The sequence below is a fragment of the Agrilus planipennis genome, unplaced genomic scaffold, assembly GCF_000699045.2.
Source record: "Agrilus planipennis isolate EAB-ADULT unplaced genomic scaffold, Apla_2.0 scaffold16, whole genome shotgun sequence".
Lineage (NCBI taxonomy): Eukaryota > Metazoa > Arthropoda > Insecta > Coleoptera > Buprestidae > Agrilus > Agrilus planipennis.
Window position 1 is genome coordinate 1,879,056 of NW_020438946.1, and position 21,338 is coordinate 1,900,393.

At 32.0% G+C, this 21,338-nt stretch overlaps 2 protein-coding genes across 7 annotated transcripts in view; both read left to right on the plus strand.

Moving 5' to 3' along the window:
• Positions 1–5,102, plus strand: part of LOC108744657 (conserved oligomeric Golgi complex subunit 6) — a 126,663-nt gene extending 121,561 nt beyond the window's left edge. For 3 of the 4 annotated variants that reach the window (XM_018480526.2, XM_018480527.2, XM_018480524.2), the window contains one exon: positions 626–1,141. In XM_018480526.2, the coding sequence (XP_018336028.1) occupies positions 626–856 (231 nt within the window). In that variant the 3' untranslated portion in view covers positions 857–1,141. Of the gene's footprint in view, positions 1–625; positions 1,142–5,026 lie in introns of those variants that run through there. The other variant, XM_018480525.2, reaches the window with a different exon arrangement.
• Positions 5,103–5,155: 53 nt separating this feature from the next.
• The window catches only part of LOC108744655 (serine/threonine-protein kinase N), a 73,509-nt gene continuing 57,326 nt past the window's right edge, over positions 5,156–21,338 (plus strand). Inside the window, exon 1 of one of the 3 annotated variants that reach the window (XM_018480521.2) lies at positions 5,156–5,371. In XM_018480521.2, the coding sequence (XP_018336023.1) occupies positions 5,351–5,371 (21 nt within the window). In that variant the 5' untranslated portion in view covers positions 5,156–5,350. Of the gene's footprint in view, positions 5,372–9,237; positions 10,044–21,338 lie in introns of those variants that run through there. The other 2 variants (XM_025974689.1, XM_025974688.1) reach the window with 2 other exon arrangements.

The following is a 21,338-nucleotide window of genomic DNA, read 5'->3' on the forward strand; positions in this document are numbered from 1 at the left end:
AAGCGATTGTAAGCAATACAGCATTAATTCTTATCCAATTAAGTACCTTAAGTACATTGTGCATTTAATATAGAACAATATGGCCCTTTACAGCATGGAGGCCGATTTGTATTGTCTAATGACAAAAAAACTGTGAATGTTGTATATAAAGACATTCTGTAGTATATTTAGTATGTTCAGGGGGTATCTTTTGAAGATTTCCCCTTCTCGATAATAATCTAAACAAAACAAAAATATACATATTTAGTATCAGCATTGCACCCGTGCGAAGTTGGGGCGGGTCGCTAGTATATACTAAATTAAAAAGAATATGGTTATACTTTTTCTTTTTTTAATTGACTTTTTGTCTTATACTGCTGATTATATATATACTTTTGGTTGATATTTTTGATTTGTTGAATAAGAAATACAGGAAGCCTTTTTAGCAATGTGGATCTTCTGAAAATGGAGTAATATCCGAAACGATTTTGTTAAAATTTAATAATGTTTGTAAAATATTCCCAAATTGTGTTTTTGTACCCACATTACCATTTAGTATTAAATTTTTTCACAATTAATGCACCACGAACGCATTAATTACGTTTTCTTTTAAAAAGTAATATCTAATGCATATGCTTCTTTTTAGGGTAAATTAGATTCGGTAATATCTGCCCCTGATACCGTCTTACTGCCTCAGATCAATCTATTAGCATCTTCAACCCATAAAAAGGTGATTCAGAAAAGGGCGTTTGAAGTTTTATTGGCTATTTACAAGCAGCTTTACGAAGGGGTTCACAACCCTGTAAATATGTACGAAAATCCAAATAGTATTCTTAATAGAACTCCAGAAGATCTTTCAAAGATGCTAATGTCATGATGGATTAAATTCTAAAGGTAAATATTAGTAATTTAAGGTTCGCTGGACACTCAGTGAAATATAATAATAAATAGTTGAATAGATAAACAAATGATTCACAAAATATATTAGAAATACTGTGACATATGTGTAACCGAACACTTAAAGACTGGATATGGTGTAACAAATGAAACATATGAAAGAGCGTATTATCCAATGTATATTGTGAAACAAAAAAACCAAGTCTTTAATATATTTTAATTGGTTTAAGAGAAAGCTGTTGTGTTATTAAAATAAACGTAAAATACATTATTTTGTATTGCATTTATTATTTGTTCTGCCCTTAATTAAAGTAGAAAGGAGTCTACCGAAATCCCTATGCTTGTACTGAACTATGATTATAATGCTTTTAATTCAAGTGCTTTAAACTATATGGTGCTTTAAACATATGCCATTCTTGTTTTTTTTGCTAACTTTCTCTTTACAGGCAAGTTTCGGTAGTTTCCTTTGCATGGAATAAATAAGATTTATGATATTATTGAATGGTCAAAACTTTGAAATTTTTTTTCGCTTTTCTTTATTAAAAAAATTTGAGCGATTGGCGGAAAACAAAATTTACAATTAAATTTTGCTACTTTAGTCCTAATTGTTATTCACATAATTATTAAAGAAAGGAATAGTAGAATNTACAATATGTTACTGTGATTTTCCGATAAATTCATAAGACTGAAATGATTATTTTTTGTCCTCGAAAACATTTATGTCCGCCGCCACTGATCACTTTTGCGATATTTGAGTTACGTAATGTTGAAGGGTGGAAGAGTGGGTCGGCCCGAAATTATTATTAATGTTCGGTTGCTTTCGCGGCTAATGGATAAAACTAACTTTTTCGTCAAGGCCACATTATTTCAAACAGACAACGACAGGTTTACAAGAATGATAAATATACAGGTACAGCAAAACGTTCACCTAACAAAGAAATTACACAATTCTTTTACTTGTCAGCATTTTTTCTTTTTGGGTGCGTTGAGTAATAAGGTAAAACGAGGGTAAAATTATACAAATCATTCCAAAATAATTTCTTTTACCTGCTAGAGGCAATTTTTTAGTATAAAAGTAGATGTTAGAAGGTGAGAGCAAAAAGCGTAGTTATGATTTTCTTTTGACGTAACAGGGTATGTACCCCATCGATCTAGATCTTTCCTAAGACTGCATACCTGCCGTAGTCTTGGAATTTTTTTATGGGCGTGGTTATTCGACTGGTAAATTCATCTTCCCGGTAGTAGTAAAAATTTTGAGACGGTAAAAATGAATAAAAAAAAAGAAGAGATACGTATAAATTAAGGAAAAAATAATAATAATCCCATTTGAAGGGTACCTTGGTTATTTGAGGGCGCTTACGAGCATTTTCATGACCATGTTTTAGGACTTTTAATTTTAATCCTTCAGGCACAAGATATTTGTTTTAAATGTATTTCTTTCCTTTAATTTCTAAATTACCACCTCATCATCATCATAAGGTCGTCAGTCCTAAGACTGGTTGGACACGCACCTCCACTCTGAATCTGAAAAACGTAATTGTCAAGTATAGACCTTTGGTAAAGACAGTTAATAAAAAAATTAAAGATAACTCCTTTCTTTGTATGATTATAGCTTTGCCTTTTTTAAGCTTGTAGATAGTTTTTTACAACTTTCTTTAATCAAAACTACCTATTGTATTTATAAATATTAGGTACCTGTAATATATATGTAATTAGGAATGTCTCATTGGTGAAAGTTGCCCGGTACGGTTTATCCAGCTTTTAAAACATATATCTTTATCTTATTAAATGTATCTTATACTTATACCATACGCATTTGTGTACATGCATACATATACACATTTCATTTACTTTTTTAAGGTAACAATAAGTGTGTACTTATTACGTAATGGATATTTAAAAACTGGGTGCTTACTGTAAAATTATATTGTTTTTCGTAAAAAACTTTTAAGGTTTGGACATTTGGACAAAAAATGAGACCTTATTGTCTCATTCCCTTTTTTCGTTCATTAAACTTGACTTTTACCTTCAAACCGATAACGTTTCGATTACAGGGTAAAAAAAAATAATAACCTCCCTCCATAGTACTAGCTAAAGAGCATTCTAATGTAATTCAGGGTGTCAGTGTGTCATCGTCGTGAAACTGGTTGCCTAGTAACGGGTGTGCTTGGCCCGGCCTATTTTCCTGCTGTATCGATCTAGGCACCTCGACTTCGTTTTTCATTGTCGACAATATATTCGTATTATGTATCTCTTTATGTACATAACTACCCATATAATGTGTATATAGAAAAATTTGGTATATATTTCAGTCCCACAAGTGGCATTTTGTTCAAATGTCGGATTTTTTAGGTCTTTGTAAAAAAAGAGAAAGAAAAATTATCTTAGTCATCCTATAGGATTTTTGTTTCTTTTTGTCTAATTCATTGTTCATTTANCCCAATTCTTGGCCAAAAATAAGGTCCATAATTTCCATTTTTGAAGAAAAATTGTAGCATGCGATGAAAGAGATAAAATCGAAATTAATTTGATAGTAATTGAAACTTTTTTTTGTAATTTATGCTAAATTTCATCAAAAAACAAGACGAAGATTATTATCTCTGATGGCTGACGATCTTGATATAATTTTGTGTAATATATCTATGCACCTATAAATGCATGCATTTTTATAAGTAGTTAGCCAAATATGGTGGTAAGCACTAGCCTAACGTTGCCCAGGTATTTATAAAACACTATATACGGCGTTAATACTTTATTTTAGACAATAATTATTTAGGAAAAAATATTTACTAGAAGTGAGTATTTGTTTTGTAAGTTATTTTTAGAAATCTATAAAAAGTTCGTTTTGAACTTGAACAATAAGTGTATTTACAATGTGTCCCACATGGTCGTCAAAAACAAGTGCGTGTAGCCATTTGTGCAGTGCGCAACATTAATTTTGCGTATAATTTTGAAATGCGTAATGCATATTATTTATTATTAATAAGAGACATTTGTTTAGAACAACTTAGGTGTGTCGTGTTACTCACAAACACTTGTTTTAAAATTTATTCCTTTTGCATTTATTAATTTAGAACAATAGGTACCGTTTTAGTAAATACATACAATTGCGTTACTACTAATCCCGTATTTAATATTACATTACGTGATATGAACGCATTGTTTTTGTTTTACAAATATGGTGATCGTTTGGTGCAATTGTAAACATTTTTTTACGTAACTGAAACACGATTTCACTTGGCTGCCTTTTGGAAATAACCATGTTATAAACTGTCGCTTTAACGAAAACCGTGTTCATTTTGTAAATTCTACGGTTTGTGCAAGGCTGTCGATTCATCATTCAAGTACCGTATTTTTTCTCATAATTTTCTTTAGAAAAATTACGACATCAGTTTACATTTATGTTATGTATCTATTAGATACTGTTTTAATAAAAAAAAAGTCTTTCCCCTGAGATTTATTGTTTTTGTACCATAAAAATATTTTTCCAAAAATATTGTAATTAAACAGAAGATAATGTCTGTATTGGTTATAGAACCGACACTCTTGCTGGGTGGTTTTATCAAGGCAAAAATATGTGTAAATAATAGTTGTACAGAATTTAATTGTAGTGAACACTACTTACTAGGTTCTTTTTAGTTATTTGTAAGATGTTTGTAAATAATTGGTGCATGCAATCGGTACATATTCATGTGAAATATTAAAATCCAGCAACACAATATATTAAAATAACAAATAGATAAATAATTAAAAACTACACGATTACCTTATATAGACACTAATACTAAACTATTTTTTATAAAAAAAATCGCTTTTTTTATTAAGTTAGTCAATAGTTAGTTAATCTATTTTAGGTATTTTTAAGATTAATTTTTTTAATGGTGTATGTTGGGTTGTATAAGGCAAAACCAATTTTTATATTTTTTTGAAAAAATTCTAAACATATAAAAAGTATTATGGATATTGATATTATTATCATCACATAAATTTAACTGTTAGTCGAGTATTTTTTTGTCTTACAGATGTCATTTTGTTTATATATGGATATTCATTATAGTTTTTTATTTTTAGGACCTAGAATAAGGGATTCACCATTTTATTTAAGAATTGCTTGTTGTATTTCCAGGATATGTAATTTTAAATTCTTTAGTTTCAGTTGTTAAAAAGATATCCAACTTGCGAGCAACACTGAAAAAATTCAAAATTAAAAAAGATCACATCAACCAATGAAATCAACTCGTTCAGTTGTGGAATGCCGGTAGCACAGTTCGGTTCGGAATGTGACAATGTGAGTTAAGTTAGTGACGCTTCGGAACTTTGTTAAGTTTTATGTTCCTTTAAAGTTTTTGCGGTTTCGTGTAATTTTTCTATGAATCGGTTATGTCCTTTGTACAATTTTTGATTTCGAAATTTGTGTTTCGTTTAATTAAACGGTTTTTTTAATTTTGGGATGTAAACTTCAAATTCAATCAAGATGGCGGATTCATACTACCAGGTGAGTTCTTTATTTATTATACAAACGAATTGAAATGAACCTTTTTCCTGATATTTTATAAATGATTCTGCAATCTTAAGATATATTCGAATACATATTTGAAAGTTTTCGTATGTTGTCCAGTTGGATAAACCTAACCCTATTTATTATGGTGAGGCGCTTGTTATTTGTAATTTCTTCGTTGACAGGTGAATCATTATTCACTTATATTCAGCTTTTCTTTGTTTAAAATAATAATTTTTATATCTCATCCAAAACTGATAAACCTAAATAAATTGTTCCTAAATTGTGAATGTATAGAAAAAAAGCTGACACATCTTGTAGTTAATAAATAGTATATTTTGGGGCTGTGTACCTGCACAGGTGTTGCTTGATAATGTAGGGTCATGTGTAATTAAATTATTAAGTTTTAAATGTTACAGAGGCAATTTAAATTCAAGGCTGTTTTCATTGCAACATTATTTTAAATTCGGTGTCCAAGGTCTGAATATTAATATAGAACTGTGGTGAATTTCAACTTATTTTTGGAATTGAAAAATTCATAAAATTTTTGTCCCAATTCTTGGCCAAAAATAAGGTCCATAATTTCCATTTTTGAAGAAAAATTGTAGCATGCGATGAAAGAGATAAAATCGAAATTAATTTGATAGTAATTGAAACTTTTTTTTGTAATTTATGCTAAATTTCATCAAAAAACAAGACGAAGATTATTATCTCTGATGGCTGACGATCTTGATATAATTTTGTGTAATATATCTATGCACCTATAAATGCATGCATTTTTATAAGTAGTTAGCCAAATATGGTGGTAAGCACTAGCCTAACGTTGCCCAGGTATTTATAAAACACTATATACGGCGTTAATACTTTATTTTAGACAATAATTATTTAGGAAAAAATATTTACTAGAAGTGAGTATTTGTTTTGTAAGTTATTTTTAGAAATCTATAAAAAGTTCGTTTTGAACTTGAACAATAAGTGTATTTACAATGTGTCCCACATGGTCGTCAAAAACAAGTGCGTGTAGCCATTTGTGCAGTGCGCAACATTAATTTTGCGTATAATTTTGAAATGCGTAATGCATATTATTTATTATTAATAAGAGACATTTGTTTAGAACAACTTAGGTGTGTCGTGTTACTCACAAACACTTGTTTTAAAATTTATTCCTTTTGCATTTATTAATTTAGAACAATAGGTACCGTTTTAGTAAATACATACAATTGCGTTACTACTAATCCCGTATTTAATATTACATTACGTGATATGAACGCATTGTTTTTGTTTTACAAATATGGTGATCGTTTGGTGCAATTGTANTTTTCCGTAGCATCTATCGTCCATGTTTCGCACCCGTACAGCGCTGCGCTTCAAACATACACCTTTAACAATCTTTTTCGAATTTCTAAATTAACCGTTTGCGAGCATGGAAGTGACTCGACCCTGCGATATCCTCTGCTTTATATCTCTAATACTCCTTTCGTCCTGACTTATCTGACTTCCTAGATACCTAAAATCAGACACTTTTTCTAATATTTCTTCTCCTATCTTTAAATTCGCTACTTTTTCTTCCCTTGCATACTAGTATTTTTGTTTTACTTTTATTTATTTCCATACAGTACTGTTTTGTCAATATCGCTTCCATTTTATTTAAAGCTATCTATAATTCCTCCTTGCTAGATGCTAATACTGCTATATCATCTGCAAATCTAAGCATACTAATCTTTTGCCTCTATATATGTATCCCTACAGTTGTACTGTCTTTAATGATGTTGATCACGTTTTCGATGTCTAGATTAAAAAATAGCGGTGACAGTGTGCATCTTTTCTTTTTCTCCGCGCCCACTGTCCATGTTTCGCACCCGTACAGTGCCGCACCTTTAACATTTTTCGAATGTCTAAATTCCCACTTCATCATTTAAAGATTCCTTATATAACGTGAAAAATTCCCTTCCGTTTTTCTGTTAAATAAACTTCTGTGTAGGTACTCTTTTGTTTTTATTTACCTGCTTTTTTATTTTTCCTTCTTTATCTCTTCATCTTCTTTTTCAAGTAAAAGAGCAATAACTGCTATGTCAGTAAGTGAATAATTTTGAACCATCACAGCGAAAACGTGCTAAAACGTCCAAAATTTGCCGAAAGAGTGACGGTCAGCTCACGGACGTTTGCCTGCCGCCGTCTAGACCTATAGTGAGAATCAGCCTTTAGGAACCTCTGGTTTCTTCTACGTGTCTGTAAAGTTTCATCGGTTTAGTTTCGATTCCCGAACGTCATTGTAGTAATTTCACTATTGTACGTTCCATCATTTAGTTATTCTTAAATCCACTCGCAAAATTAAAAAGTTTAAACTATGCTAACATAGATTTTAACCTTCATTCAAGTGAAAGCAACATTGAAATTAGTACAGTAGTTTTTACGTGTTTTTCTGACAAACATTTGAAGACGAGCTTTTCAGAACGGATTATAAAAAGAAAAGTCATGGTTTGAATTGCGTTGAATGCGCGGTGTTGAATGTTGAGATCATTGAAAATTTGAGGTAATTACTGAAAAAGCCTACACTGCAATGCCTGTGGTGTTTTTGTTTGTGGATTTTATAAATAGAATCGAAATTGATACGACTGGCGCGTGAAAATAATAATAGAAAGACTTTGAAGTTGAATTGGTGTTTATTTCAGCTGTTTGTATATTTTGTTTCTGAAATTGAATTTTTAACTCTTGCTTTCTATCGAAAATTGAAACACTCTAATTGGTTTCAGAATCTTTTTAATTAACTACTTAATGTCTATGTAATTTAGGTTTCGACAGAGTAAGATTTTGAATTAGGTTTTTAGGTAGTTCTCAATTCAGCTGTATTTTTTTGCCTATGTTACGCTATTTCTTTGTCGATTGTGAACCGATGTTTTTCTTAATTTTTTTATTTGATATATATCTGAAGATCGGTCTAATATAAATTTGAAGATAATATTTCATCTCTAAGGGTGGTAGTTGAAGTAACATTCACCCATTTTGAACTACGTTTCTTATAAGGTAATTTATGTTATCAAGTATTTAACAACAAATTTAAATTAATTGAGTTAAACTTCGCGAAGGCCGTTTTTAATTTAGAAATTTTAATTTAATAATGTATTAGGACCAAAATCAACTGTTTGCTTTTTACTGAAACCGCGTTGCACGACCTTCGTTAAAAGGGTAGGAAAATTTATAAACATGAACAACTAGCTAATTTTGAGGCATTTTGTAAACAAATACAGTGTAAACTTTTTATAACGTCACTCGATTTAATGACAAACTCCTTAAAACGTCGAAATTGCTTGACTGGTTGGTTTACATTCTTTTCTATACAATATTACACTCTATATAGCATCACGCTCACTCTATTTAACGACAACAATGCGGCATTATAAATCATTGAGCAGTACTTTCTAAGTTGCCGAAATAAGAAATGATTTTGCACAGTAATCCATAAATAGTATAAATTAGCACAAACTACTTGTCCCAAGACAATCTTAATTAAGGTTTTTTTGTTATATCTACATTTAAAATTATTATTATTGATGTTTAATCTTTTTTTCCGGTGCCATTGCCCGTAACCTGGCCGGATTCTAAGAAAGTACCGGATGCAAACCAAGTATCCCGCTCATTTCTAACTATTAGTACATGAATTTCTAAATCATGTTTTTTTTTTCTGTAACCGGTAGTGTGAAACAACTGTATTTCACGATTAAATGGTGTAGGGATCATGTTTTATTAAACACCCTGTACATCAAATCGTTTGTCGATTCATCTGTCTGTCAGTCAGTCGGTTCTCAGTCGTGTTCTTCCGGCCCGGAGCCACGGAGCCGACAACCATTCGAGTCATTTCACCGCTGTGTCGTTTCGATTCCGGTTAATGTTGTAGCAATGTTCGTTGCTTTTGGTACGTTTCGATTTGGATAGCATTGTTATCATACCAGTCTGCATTGTTAATGCACATGTACATACGTATACGCATAGACGTTTTGCTATTATGCAGCATAAATTAATTATTTACACGTGAGACGGCACGCATAAATGGTTGCGTTCATGTACAGCAGCGAATGTAAGGTGATGAAAGCATGAAACGAACTGGTACACGTTGATAAACCGCGAGTGTATTTTATTTTATGGCAGGTAGTATCCGAATGTGGTACTTTTATGTATGAATTGTATACATACACTATGTACTACCCCGGTACTCATTTACTTACATACGTTCATGATACCTGATGTCTGTTGTACTGCGACTGCTTCGGCTTTTAGTTAGTTACCGAACAGGTCGTAACGGAACGTGTGTTTGGTTATTATGTGTAGCGTGTTATGATAGTCGGAGTGATAACGCCGCGCCGGTAGCACGATCGTTTTGTCATCAGCTATTAGTGTGTGAATTGATAGTATTGTATCTTCCTGTCATTATCGGATGAAGATTTATTTCGGTAAAATATTATGTATATGGATACGTGTCTGTCCACGTACTTATGCACATAGAGATGGAAATATTGCGAAAATCGTCAAAAACTGCTGAACCTGTAATAATAATTATTAAAAACAATTGAAATATCGTTCATTTGCAAGTGATTAGTTTTTGGATTCGGTTTTTCGGAAGGACGTAACTTACAACAAGATGCGTTTTTTTAACAAGAAATACGTCGAAAAGGTAACAATATTGTTTTTACAGTTATTATTAGGTACCACTTCAATTGCAATACTTATTTATTAGTAAAAGGTATATAGGAGATTTGAAAAAAAAATGCTTAAATGTTTAATTTTGTCTTTGATTAGGTAATGATAAAATTGAAAATTTTGATTGAGTACTTGATTGTTCATTAATTTCAAAAAGATGCAACGGAATATTCTACATTTTTGTTTAGAACGGAATATTTGCTCAATTACACTTCTGTTCTATTAGTATATCAAATGTTTGATCTATTGTTTCTAATTTTAATTTAAAATGATTTAAATTGGGGAGATATCATTTCTGATTCATGAATAAACCGCGATAAAATAAACGTATGATGAAGTATTGGTAAACAACGATTATTTCAATTCAATTAGTCATAAAAATTAGGTTTTTGTTCAAATAGTACACGACAATACTTACTATAAAATTAAAATAAACATAGGTTGCTGGAATAAAAATGTATGTAGTTTTTGAGCATTTACTATAAATAGGTATAAATAAATATGCAGTTGTCGAGCATACATATATCATTTTTGATGGTGGAGTTAACATATTTTTGAATAAATTACATTACTGTGTCAATTTTTGATTTGCTGATAACAAATTTTGCGAAAAAATACTTTAGCGTCCAACACCTGTACAGTTATAAACATAGACATAGCACTTATGCCTGGTTCATAGTACATTACATATGTTATTCCCACCATAACCTAATCTAGTTCTGTCAATCAGGAAATCTTTTTTCATTACACCTCACCTAAACCTAACACTTGCTATCCAAGGAAACCTTTCCCATCATATCTAGTTCATACCTCTTAATTCCTGAAAACTCATACTTATAATTCCTGAAACTCATACATCAATGAAAAAGCCCAAGAAAACCTTTCCCACCTAACCTAATCTACGTGTGTCAATCAGGAAATCCTCTTTCATCATACCTCAACTAAATCGTACATATGCTGCTCAAGAAAACCTTTCCCATCATAATTATACCTAGTGCGTACCACTTAATTTCTAATGCATGACACTCACACATCAAGCAGGAAACATAATCCATTATATGTACACAAGAAAACCTTTCCCATCTAACCTAATCTACGTGTGTCAATCAGGAAATCCTCTTTCATCATACCTCAACTAAACCGTACATATGCCGCCCAAGAAAACCTTTCCCATCATAATTATACCTAGTGCATACCACTTAATTCCTAATGCATGGCACTCACACATATAAGAAGAAACCTCCATCGTATATCACCCAAAGAAACTTTTCCCACTGTAACATAATCTACGTGTGTCAATCAGAAAATCCTCTTTCATCATACCTCAACTAAACCGTACATATGCCGCTCAAAAAAACCTTTCCCATCATAATTATACCTAGTGCATACCACTTAATTCCTAATGCATGACAGTGAATCAGAGTTCCTCCATATCATAACTCGGTTTAACCTGATGTTTTATTTCTACCATGACCCTAGGGTGGCCAATCGAACATTGTCATTTGAACGCGCTTTATAGACTAAATGATTGGTAATTTTTAATCAAAAATTCAGATTAAACGATTAAATATCCTGGATATCGGAAGTGGGCTTAAGGCAGAGTTCCATCCTTTTATTAAACGTGTTAATAGTTAGGTAATTTAATATGTACTTCCCGTCAGTGGGTGCTACGGCCCTCCAAAGGGACGGCAGTTATTCTAGGACGTTGGGGCAGTCAAGAAGGGCGCTTGTGGTGTGCCCACTTGTTTAGGAAATTAGTGTAATAATTAATTTTTTCGTGTTTTTTTGTACGTGCCCCGATTTGCTTCCCGTTTGGAATAATATGTTAAAACTTTATAAAAATGAACGTTTATGGACTAGAGGGCGTTGGATTTTTATTTTCTGGTCCAGTAAAGGATAGGAATCTTTGTGCTGTAACTGTAAGCCACAAGTACGTAGGACGTTATTATATGGTAATAATTAATAATATGTTGTGAATATTGTATTTTAGGGAAAAATGTATATGTATGTAACCGCAGTAATAACACTACTAATTGATTTATATTTTTACTACAGTAATTATCGAGAAATGATCATATCGGTACTAATTAAATGTTGTATTGTAATTGTGAAATGGATGATTGACGGTAGCTGTAAGTATTTGATACCTCTGACGTACACCACTTAAAGAAGATTATTATTAGTATAGTTAGATTTAATCAGTGACTTCGTTTACGGTTACATGGTTTATACTTACCTAATTACCAACTCGGGCGGATACACAGGATATTTTATCGCAATCCTCATTAAACTAATTAATAGCGATTTTCGCTTTCTCACCAAAATCGTTTGTTTAAATCTACCTACTGTTTAGTATAACGCAACAATATGACTAACCCATTGCAACTTTTTACATTTCCACAAAGCACCAATTAGCAAAAGTTGGTTTTAAATTGCAGAGTAGACGCAAAGGTGCTAATAAGTAACTGAAAGGTTATTTTTGATTTTGACTTTTAGAAATTGGAATAAAGCATTTTTGTAGATATGTATACGAATACCGGACAGATGCAAGGATTTCGTATCTCTACAAATACGGGAACATACGTATATATTTTCTTGTTTATTCGATTACATAAAACTAATTGCTAATTTAATTTGTATAAAGCTAATGGCGATTGAAAACGGAAAAAATAAGGGTTTTTGTTTTGAAGTTACAATCAATGTGTATAACAAACTAGGATAGCTGTTAGTAGAATATTTTGCAAGTAAGTGACACTATTAGGGTGTTTGGGAGGTATGTCAATATACTACTAGACAAATAAAAATTTGGAAGAACGTTCCTCATTCAATTCTAAAACTCCTGTAAAAATTATAAATCGATTCACTAAACCGTTAAAAAGTTGTTGAAATTTTAAAAAATTGTAATTGTAAAAATTGTTACACGTCATTTTATGGAGATTCGTTAACCGAACAGATTGAATTTATTTTTATTAACAGAAAAAAGCTACCAGAAATTTCGAACTTTTATAATAAGTACCTAACTTGAACTCTGGAGAATCACTTTAGCGTAAGGTTATTCAATTTCACTAAATGGTTATCGAGGAAAAAATGAAAAATTAGCTGAAAATCTCGTTTTTACTTGATAATATAATGATAATATTTATAATTGTCTGAAATAAATGTAATTTTAAAGTTTTAATTATTATTTAAACATATTAGAAAGTTTTACGCTCATTATTAATAGAGATTAAAACTAAATATTTTTTTGTTTCGAAGTTGAAATCAAGGCATATTCACTACCGTAAGTCAGTTAAAAATTTTCCATATTATTCGTTATTTCTTATTTTATTCAAAGTTTTTGGTGAAATTCCAAATTTTCTCTCAAACCGTATACTGTTTTTTAGTATAGATACGAATTTCTAATTTTATGCATGCTTGTCTCCGATTGTACCTCCCAAACATCCTTAAAATGTTTATTTAAAACACGGAAGGAAGGGTCTACTTTAGATTAATCAGAATCTTGAATTGTAGTTGGAACTGAACAATTGCAAAAAAAGTGGGTGGGTTTAAATGCTAATATTTAGGTGTAGAGTTGGTTGGATGTAGGTACATACGTACATTCTAATGACGTGTTACAATCATAAAAATTTTAAAGTTTGATGACTAAAGCTTCGATTATTATAAAGTTATGGAAAATGAGTTTGCCTATTGACTTCCTTGGTACTATGCACCTAATAATAACTTTTGAACGACATTAGGCACGATTTACGATTTTTTTTTATAATCAGTGTGCAACTTTCGAAAATGATTCAATAAAACCCACCGTATATTTTTTATTTGAAATTGCTTGCGGTAGTGATATTCAAAAGTCAATTTAAAAATTTCTTATAATAAGCACATTGTAAGTACATACAGTAAAAAGCTACTCGTGCGTGAATTTATTTGTGTGTGGCGTGTTTAAAAATAATAAATCAAAGCCGTGAATGTTTGGAAACTGTGTATTGTGGGGTATTGTGCGTGTTTTAGTTTAAATGGGCTACCGCCCATACATTGAGGAGAAATTAGAAAGTGGTAACGACGAAAATTTCGTTGGCACAAGCTATTATTAAGATTTACATTGCCGCCGTGCTACTACGATAATACTACTTCAAAGAGCGTGGGCAATTTATGTTTGAGAAAAAGAACTGATAAGATAACAAAAAGAAAATGACGGTCTACTTATTATTACACTGTACAACGTTAGTGTTATAGGTACCTATACGTATGACTTTATCTGCAGGCAACTAAAATTGTTTAAATTAGAAATTGTTAGAACAAGGGCAGTTTTATTACGACCTGTGTATATTTTAATCTGGCTGATGTTTGTTTTGGTTTATTTAATCATTCAGTGAACTTTCATTTTGATCTTTATCTAGTAATACACCCTGCATTTAGTGTGATTGAAAATGGTAACGAACGTTGTTTTTAGAGATGAAAATAAAATTATCTTACACAATTTTTATTAGTAAAATCGATCAGAAAATAACTGAAAAATTTATTGGCAATTAAATACTCGAGTTAGTGGATGTGTATACAAAATGGGGAATTTTCTGTAACAAGCACATGTTCTGTAGGTTTCCCCATGTAATTTGGTTAAACGGTTTTTTTTAAAGGTAATGGTAAAGTTTTAGAGACAATGAATGCTCCGAACTTTGTATTATTTTCATTGTATATACATATTAAAAACAGTACAACAGTGGGAATAGATATACAGAAGTAAAAGATTAGTATGCTTAGCAAGGAGGAGTTAGAGACAGCTTTAAATAAAATGGAAGCGGTTTTGACAAACCAGTATTGTATCAAAATAAATAATAGTAAAACAAAAATACTGGTTTGCAAGGGAAGAAAAGGTAGGAAAAGAGCGAATATAAAGATAGGAGATGAAAAATTAGAATAAGTGGCTGATCTAGGAAGGACGGAAGGAGTAGTAGGGATAAAAATCAGAGGATAGCGCAAGGTCTAGACGTAGTAAAAATAAGTCACTTCTATGCTCGCGAACGTTTAATTTAGAAATTCAAAAAAGATTGTTAAAGGTGTATGTTTGGAGTGCGACGCTGTACGGGTGCGATACATGGACTGTGGGCTCTGCGGAAATTAAAAGGTTAGAAGCGTTCGAAATGTGGTGTTATAGGCGGATGATGAGGATACTGTGGATAGAGAAGGTTAGAAATGAAGAGGTATTAGAAAGAGTAAGAGAACAGAGGACTCTATGGAGGTCAATAAGAAATAAGTAGGACACCTTCTCAGGCATAAAGGTCTAGTCAGAGACATAATAGAGGCAGAAATGGGAGTTAGGAGGTGTAAAGGTAGACCTAGATTAGATTACAGTTCGCAAATAGTTAAGGATGTGGATTATTGTAGTTTTAGGGAAATGCGAAGCTTAGCTCAGGATAGAAAAGAGTGGAGGTGCTTGTCAAACCAGACTGACGACATTATAATGATGAGATACACAATTTTTTTTGAAATACTCCACTCTAATAAAATGTTCCGCCACTGTTTGTAGCGATGAATTTTATAATGAATAATACTTATGTATAAACATGTAAATGAATGGATTTTGTAGTTCTTTTACACCACTGGCGATCGAAAATTGTGAGATAAATCGTATTGTACCGGAAAGTGGAAAGACCAGTTTTTTTATCCTGTAGTTAAATTCATCGTGTTTATATATTCTTCGTAGTCAATAAAAAATGTGCAGATTAATTTTGTGCAGAATTAATTAGCTAAGAACGAGAACTAATGACCTCTGTTCCAAGATGGCTGGCGGACCGTTCTTGGAATTTGAACGCGTTTGTTTGGACTCGGGAATTTTTGATATCCAATATTTGACAAAGCGAATTCCTTTTTCTTTCTGTCCTAGAAGTTATCAAAAAGATGCTTTGTTTTTTTTTTAGGGTGTAGTACCTGTAGTTTGTAATTAGTATTAGGTAGAAATGTAGGAACCCTAAAAGGGGATTCATCTTGACATTGGTTCACTTCTATTTCGAAACGAAAACCTTTTACTTTCTGGCGTTGATTGTTTTAACCCTAAAAAAATATATTATTACGTATAACGTAGGTAAACGTAGGATTGTTCTGAAAAGCTTATGCAAGCTCCATAAATTATTGACCAAACCGATGCTTTAACGTTTAACGTAAAGCGGCATGGCTTAGAGGTTTGGACTTTAGACCACTGCTTAGTATTCGGGAGGACACAGGTTCGATTCCGGGTCCGTCTGCTTTGGTCCAAGTTTTTCTGTGGTTTCCTTGGATCACTTAGGCAAATGCTGGGGCAGTTATGTTCCACAGATAATTTTTTATTCTCTTCTGTCTTCATTTCGTCCGTCTCATCTTTCTCACCCGAATCACTACCCACCCATTCCCACGATTTCTGAAAGGAGGCTGAAGAGGGTCTTTCACCCTATCTTCCGGCGTTGTCCGGAGGGACTGCCCTCCCACCAACGTTACTGGCTGATGGGAATGAAAAACCCAAAAGTTTTTTTTTTAACGTAAAACTGAAGACTACAGGGAATCTGTAAGTAGTCTTAAATAATTAATTTGCGTTATTGTTTCAATATTTATCGTTATGTAATAGTCGATAGTAAATGCTGCTACCATATAATTGCGAAACGGATGATTGATGACAACCGCAGATATTCGATTTCGGGTATTTCTAACTAATAAAAATGTAGAATAAATTATTATTTCTTTCGGTGATTAAAATTTTTCGTTGCGGTTGAAGTAAACCAATACAAAAAGACACCTTTTAAAAAATTGAGTATCTCAATTAACTTATTGTTAAACAGTTTAAAATGTATCGTGTTATTTTTTAAACGAATTTAAAAACAGTTATAAACATTTTTTCAGGTCCAGTTAGTCCTGTTCATTTTGCATGAAACAGCCGGACGTTATATGAAACGTTACAATAATAAAATCGCCTAAAGTAATATCGTACTGTTGAAGAAATAGAAAATCAAGTCAACTGTAGTGTGTTGTAATATTTTTAAAACAAATGTTCGTTCCAAAAGCTGGTCAATGTGTTTTTTATTTAACCATTTTTTAAATTCGGATCCATAAAATTTCGCTCTTTACATTAGTTCAATCCGATTTTAATTTGTATCATATAAAAGCGCGGGAGGGTGTCGTAACGTTACATGATGTGTCTTTACGAAAGTGGATTTTTGCGAAATCGAACGAAATGGTATAAATTTCAACTTCGTTACAACCAATTTTCAAATTTGGACACGCAAAATTTTGCTAATTACACCGGTTCAAACCAATTTAAATTTGTTTGGCATAAATGCGCGGTAGGGTGTCATAAAGTTGATATATGTTCCGAGGAAAATGTGTTTTTGGGAAATCTAAGAAAATGATTCATAATTTCGGTTTCGTTTTAATCAATATTCAAGTTTGGATACTCAAAATTTCCTTCTTTACAGTAGTTCAAGCCAAATTAGGTTTGTTTGATATAAAAACGCGACAGGGTGTCGTACGGTGTCGTTAGGAAAATATGTTTATTCAAAATTTATGATAATGATTCATAATTTTGGTTCCTTATTAACCATTTCTCAAATTTGGAGGCTCAAATTTCGCTTTTTCAGTTGTTCAAACCAATTTAATAATTTGTTTGATGTAAAAGTAGGGCAAGAAAATGTGTTTTTGGTATATAAATCGAAGAAAATTCAGTATTTCGGCTTCTTTTTCAATTTCAAGTCAATTTAAAGTTTAATATATGCGACAGGGTGTCGTAGGGTGACAAAAATGTGTTTTAGCATAGTTAAAGGTTTTATAATCTCGACTCTTTAACCAATTCTTAAATTTGGACGCTTGAAAATTCGCTAAGGTAGTAGAACGACTAATGGGGTCCCATAAATAGTCCTGTAATTCATTTACGCATTTTTTTAAAAACGAAAATTACATGTCATTTATGAATTTTATACTTTTTCTTCGGGTCCCGAATGTCCATGATCCATCACTAATTGGACTAATTGGACATAATTACTAGTTTCTACGTTAATACTTCACAAAACGGTAGAGCAAGATCAATTTCTTCTCCAACTGTATGACCATGGTCAATAAAATGACCACGAACTTATTCTCCTTCTGCCGCCTGAGATATTTCTTTCCTGTCAAATAAATGTGTTATAAGTTGACAAAACGGTGATAATGACTTTGACTGAAACGTACTTAATGATCTCGATCGGAACGGATCTGGTGAAAAGTAAGAAAAAAAATTGAGAAACGTTAGTGGGTCGCATTACCATATGCTATTGCTGCTGTTACCGCTATCATAACCGTTTTATAGCAGATTCGACTTAAATGCGCTGTAAGTTGTATAAGTATTAATTGAACAGCAATATTATTATGATTATTTATATTATGAAGTACGAGCACATGCCATGCCGGTCGTCATATGTATTTATAATACATATATACCTTCAATAGGCACATTATACCTAACTGTAATATAGAAGATTTATGATTTAATTGTGTTCAAGTAGCAGAAAGATATTCGCGTTTGATCTCGTTGGTATCTTTGCGATCTTGTAGTAATATAATAGTACGTAATGCACGTATTTGTCTGTCATAGTGCAGCAAATAATCGTAAGCAATTTGTCATGAAATATTTACCGGAAGTCTAGCGACAATAACAATTAAAATTTTTAGAGGGGTGTAGAACTACAGAGCGCGTTGTGTTATCGATTACATTATTGAACTGGGCCGCTTGAGGCAGCTCTGCAAACCATTTCTATCTAGACCTGATTGCTTCATTCAGTTCAGCTAATTGGTACGCGATTATTTCTCGATCAAAATTTCGAATTTCTAACTTAACCGTTCGCGAGCATAGAAGTGTTAAAGACGACTCGACCCTGCGGCTTCCTTTGTTAAATACAGTGTAAACTCTATATAACGAACCTTAAGGGACTGAACATTTTCGGCGTTATAACGAGTGGTCGTTAAATGGAGAGAAATAAAAGATATTATTCTACTATTCTATGATGATATGCATTTACCAATATAGTACACATTTTGCACACGAACATTATTATTCATACATTGCGTATAGCCTGTTATCTTCGTCTGATGTTTTTTGCTGCTCCAATATTTTAATTGTATTTTGTTACGTATCTTGCTCATATCTTGAGATATTGCTGGATCAATTTGAAAGTATTTTTTTAATAGTTTCGCTGCATCAAGTGCTTGTTTGATGCTTGGTGGAGGGACAGGATCGTCTTCTTCAACAACGTACATAGCTGCAGTTCTTATCTATTTCGGCAACTTAGAAAGTACTGCTTAATGATTTATAATGCCGCATTGTTGTCGTTAAATAGAGGGAGCGTGACGCTATATAGAGTGTAATATTGTATAGAAAACAATGTAAACCAACCAAAGTCAAGCAATTTCTACGTTTTAAGGAGTTTGTCGTTAAATCAAGTGACGTTATAAAGAGTTTACACTGTATCTCTACTGCTGCTTCCATACTGAATTATCTGACTTCCTACATACTGAAAGCAACGACTTCTTCTAATTTTTCGTTTTCTGTCTTTATATTCACTCTTTCTCTACCATTTCTTCCCTGGCATATCAATATTTTTGTTTTACTTTTATTTATTTTCATGTTGAGTTGCCAATACCATTTCCATTTTATCTAAAACTAAACCCTCCTTGTCAGATGCTAATACTGCTACATCATCTGCAAATCTAAGCATATTAATCTTTTGCTCCTGTATATCTATCTCTAAGGTCCTTAATGATGACTGTCGCGTCTTGGATTTATAATATAGGATAACAGAAAGTATTTGGTCTCCATGGGCCCTAAGCATTTTTTGATTATGTGTACAAACGTGTTAATTGTAAACGTGTGGCTTTTGTTAATTTTTGAGATTGTTTTATATTTTTTTTCACATATTTATTTATCGTGCTATAAAACCTTTCCATGACCTTTTTAAAATATGCTTATACATATATCAAAAAATACAGGTTGCAAATTGATTTTGTAAATATCCCGTTTGGTAGGGAACACCAAAAGTGATGTAAAGGACAATCGTTGTTAATTAAAAGTACGTATTCAATACACGTTTTGAGAAGTATCTCATTGAAACCGTCCTAATTATTTTGACTTGACAAGATACTCCGTCCGTGTTGGTATTTTAATCAGTAACCTGCTGATTTGCAATACCACTGATTTAGTAAAAGGGCACATAAATTGTATGCAATATTCTTGCTAATTAGTCTAAAACTGGAATGTATTTTGTATGTCAGTTATTCATAAAATCAGAGTAATTGTAATTTTAACTTGACCTTTCGTTAATTTGTTTTTAATATTTAGTTGCATGTTTGTAAATTTACATATACAAAATGTTCAGTTACATATGGTGCATCCTTCATGTTGTACATTACTTATTTCGTATTACTATAATACTAGTGACCCGCCCCAGCTTCGCACGGGTGCAATGCTGATACTAAATATATTTTCGTTTTGTTTAGATTATTATCGAAAAGGGGAAATCTTCAAAAGATACCCCCTGAACATACTAAGTATACTACAGCATGTCTTTATATACAACATTCACAGTTTTTTTGTCATTAGACAATACAAACCGGCTTCCCGGCTGGTACCGCCGCAACCGCTATGTCCTGCATTTTAAGTCTGTAATATCTTCGAAAATATTCATTTAAATTACATGCTGGAAAGGGCCATATTGATCTATATTAAATGCATAATGTATTTAAGATAGTTAATTGGATAAGCATTAATGCTGTATTGCCTATAATCGCTTCGTAAATAAGTCATTATTTCTCATAAAAAGTAAAGGATAAAAATGGTTATTGTGGGTTATCCCTAAGAGATAGACATATACCATCCCGGACTTTTTTGTAGACCCTTTTAAGATGTACAATATTGTAGTACATTATTTTGATCTATCTCGTAGGGTTCAGCCACCGTTTACAATGTAAGCGCAAAAAATATGTTTATTTACGGCATTACATTAGAAACCTCTAAAATTATCAGTGTTTTCCTACTATATTATGCATGTATTATACATATAAATCTTCCTCTTAAATCACTCTATCATTTAAAAAAAACCGCATCAAAATCCGTTGCGTAGTTTTAAAAATTTAAGCATACATAGGGACAGACAGCGGGAAAGCGACTTTGTTTTATACTATGTAGTGATATGTAAAAATAAGGAATTTACGGGAATCTTCCGGTAATAATTAGGGACACTTCATGACCTTGGCACTGAAATAATTTCTTTTTGCATTTTGT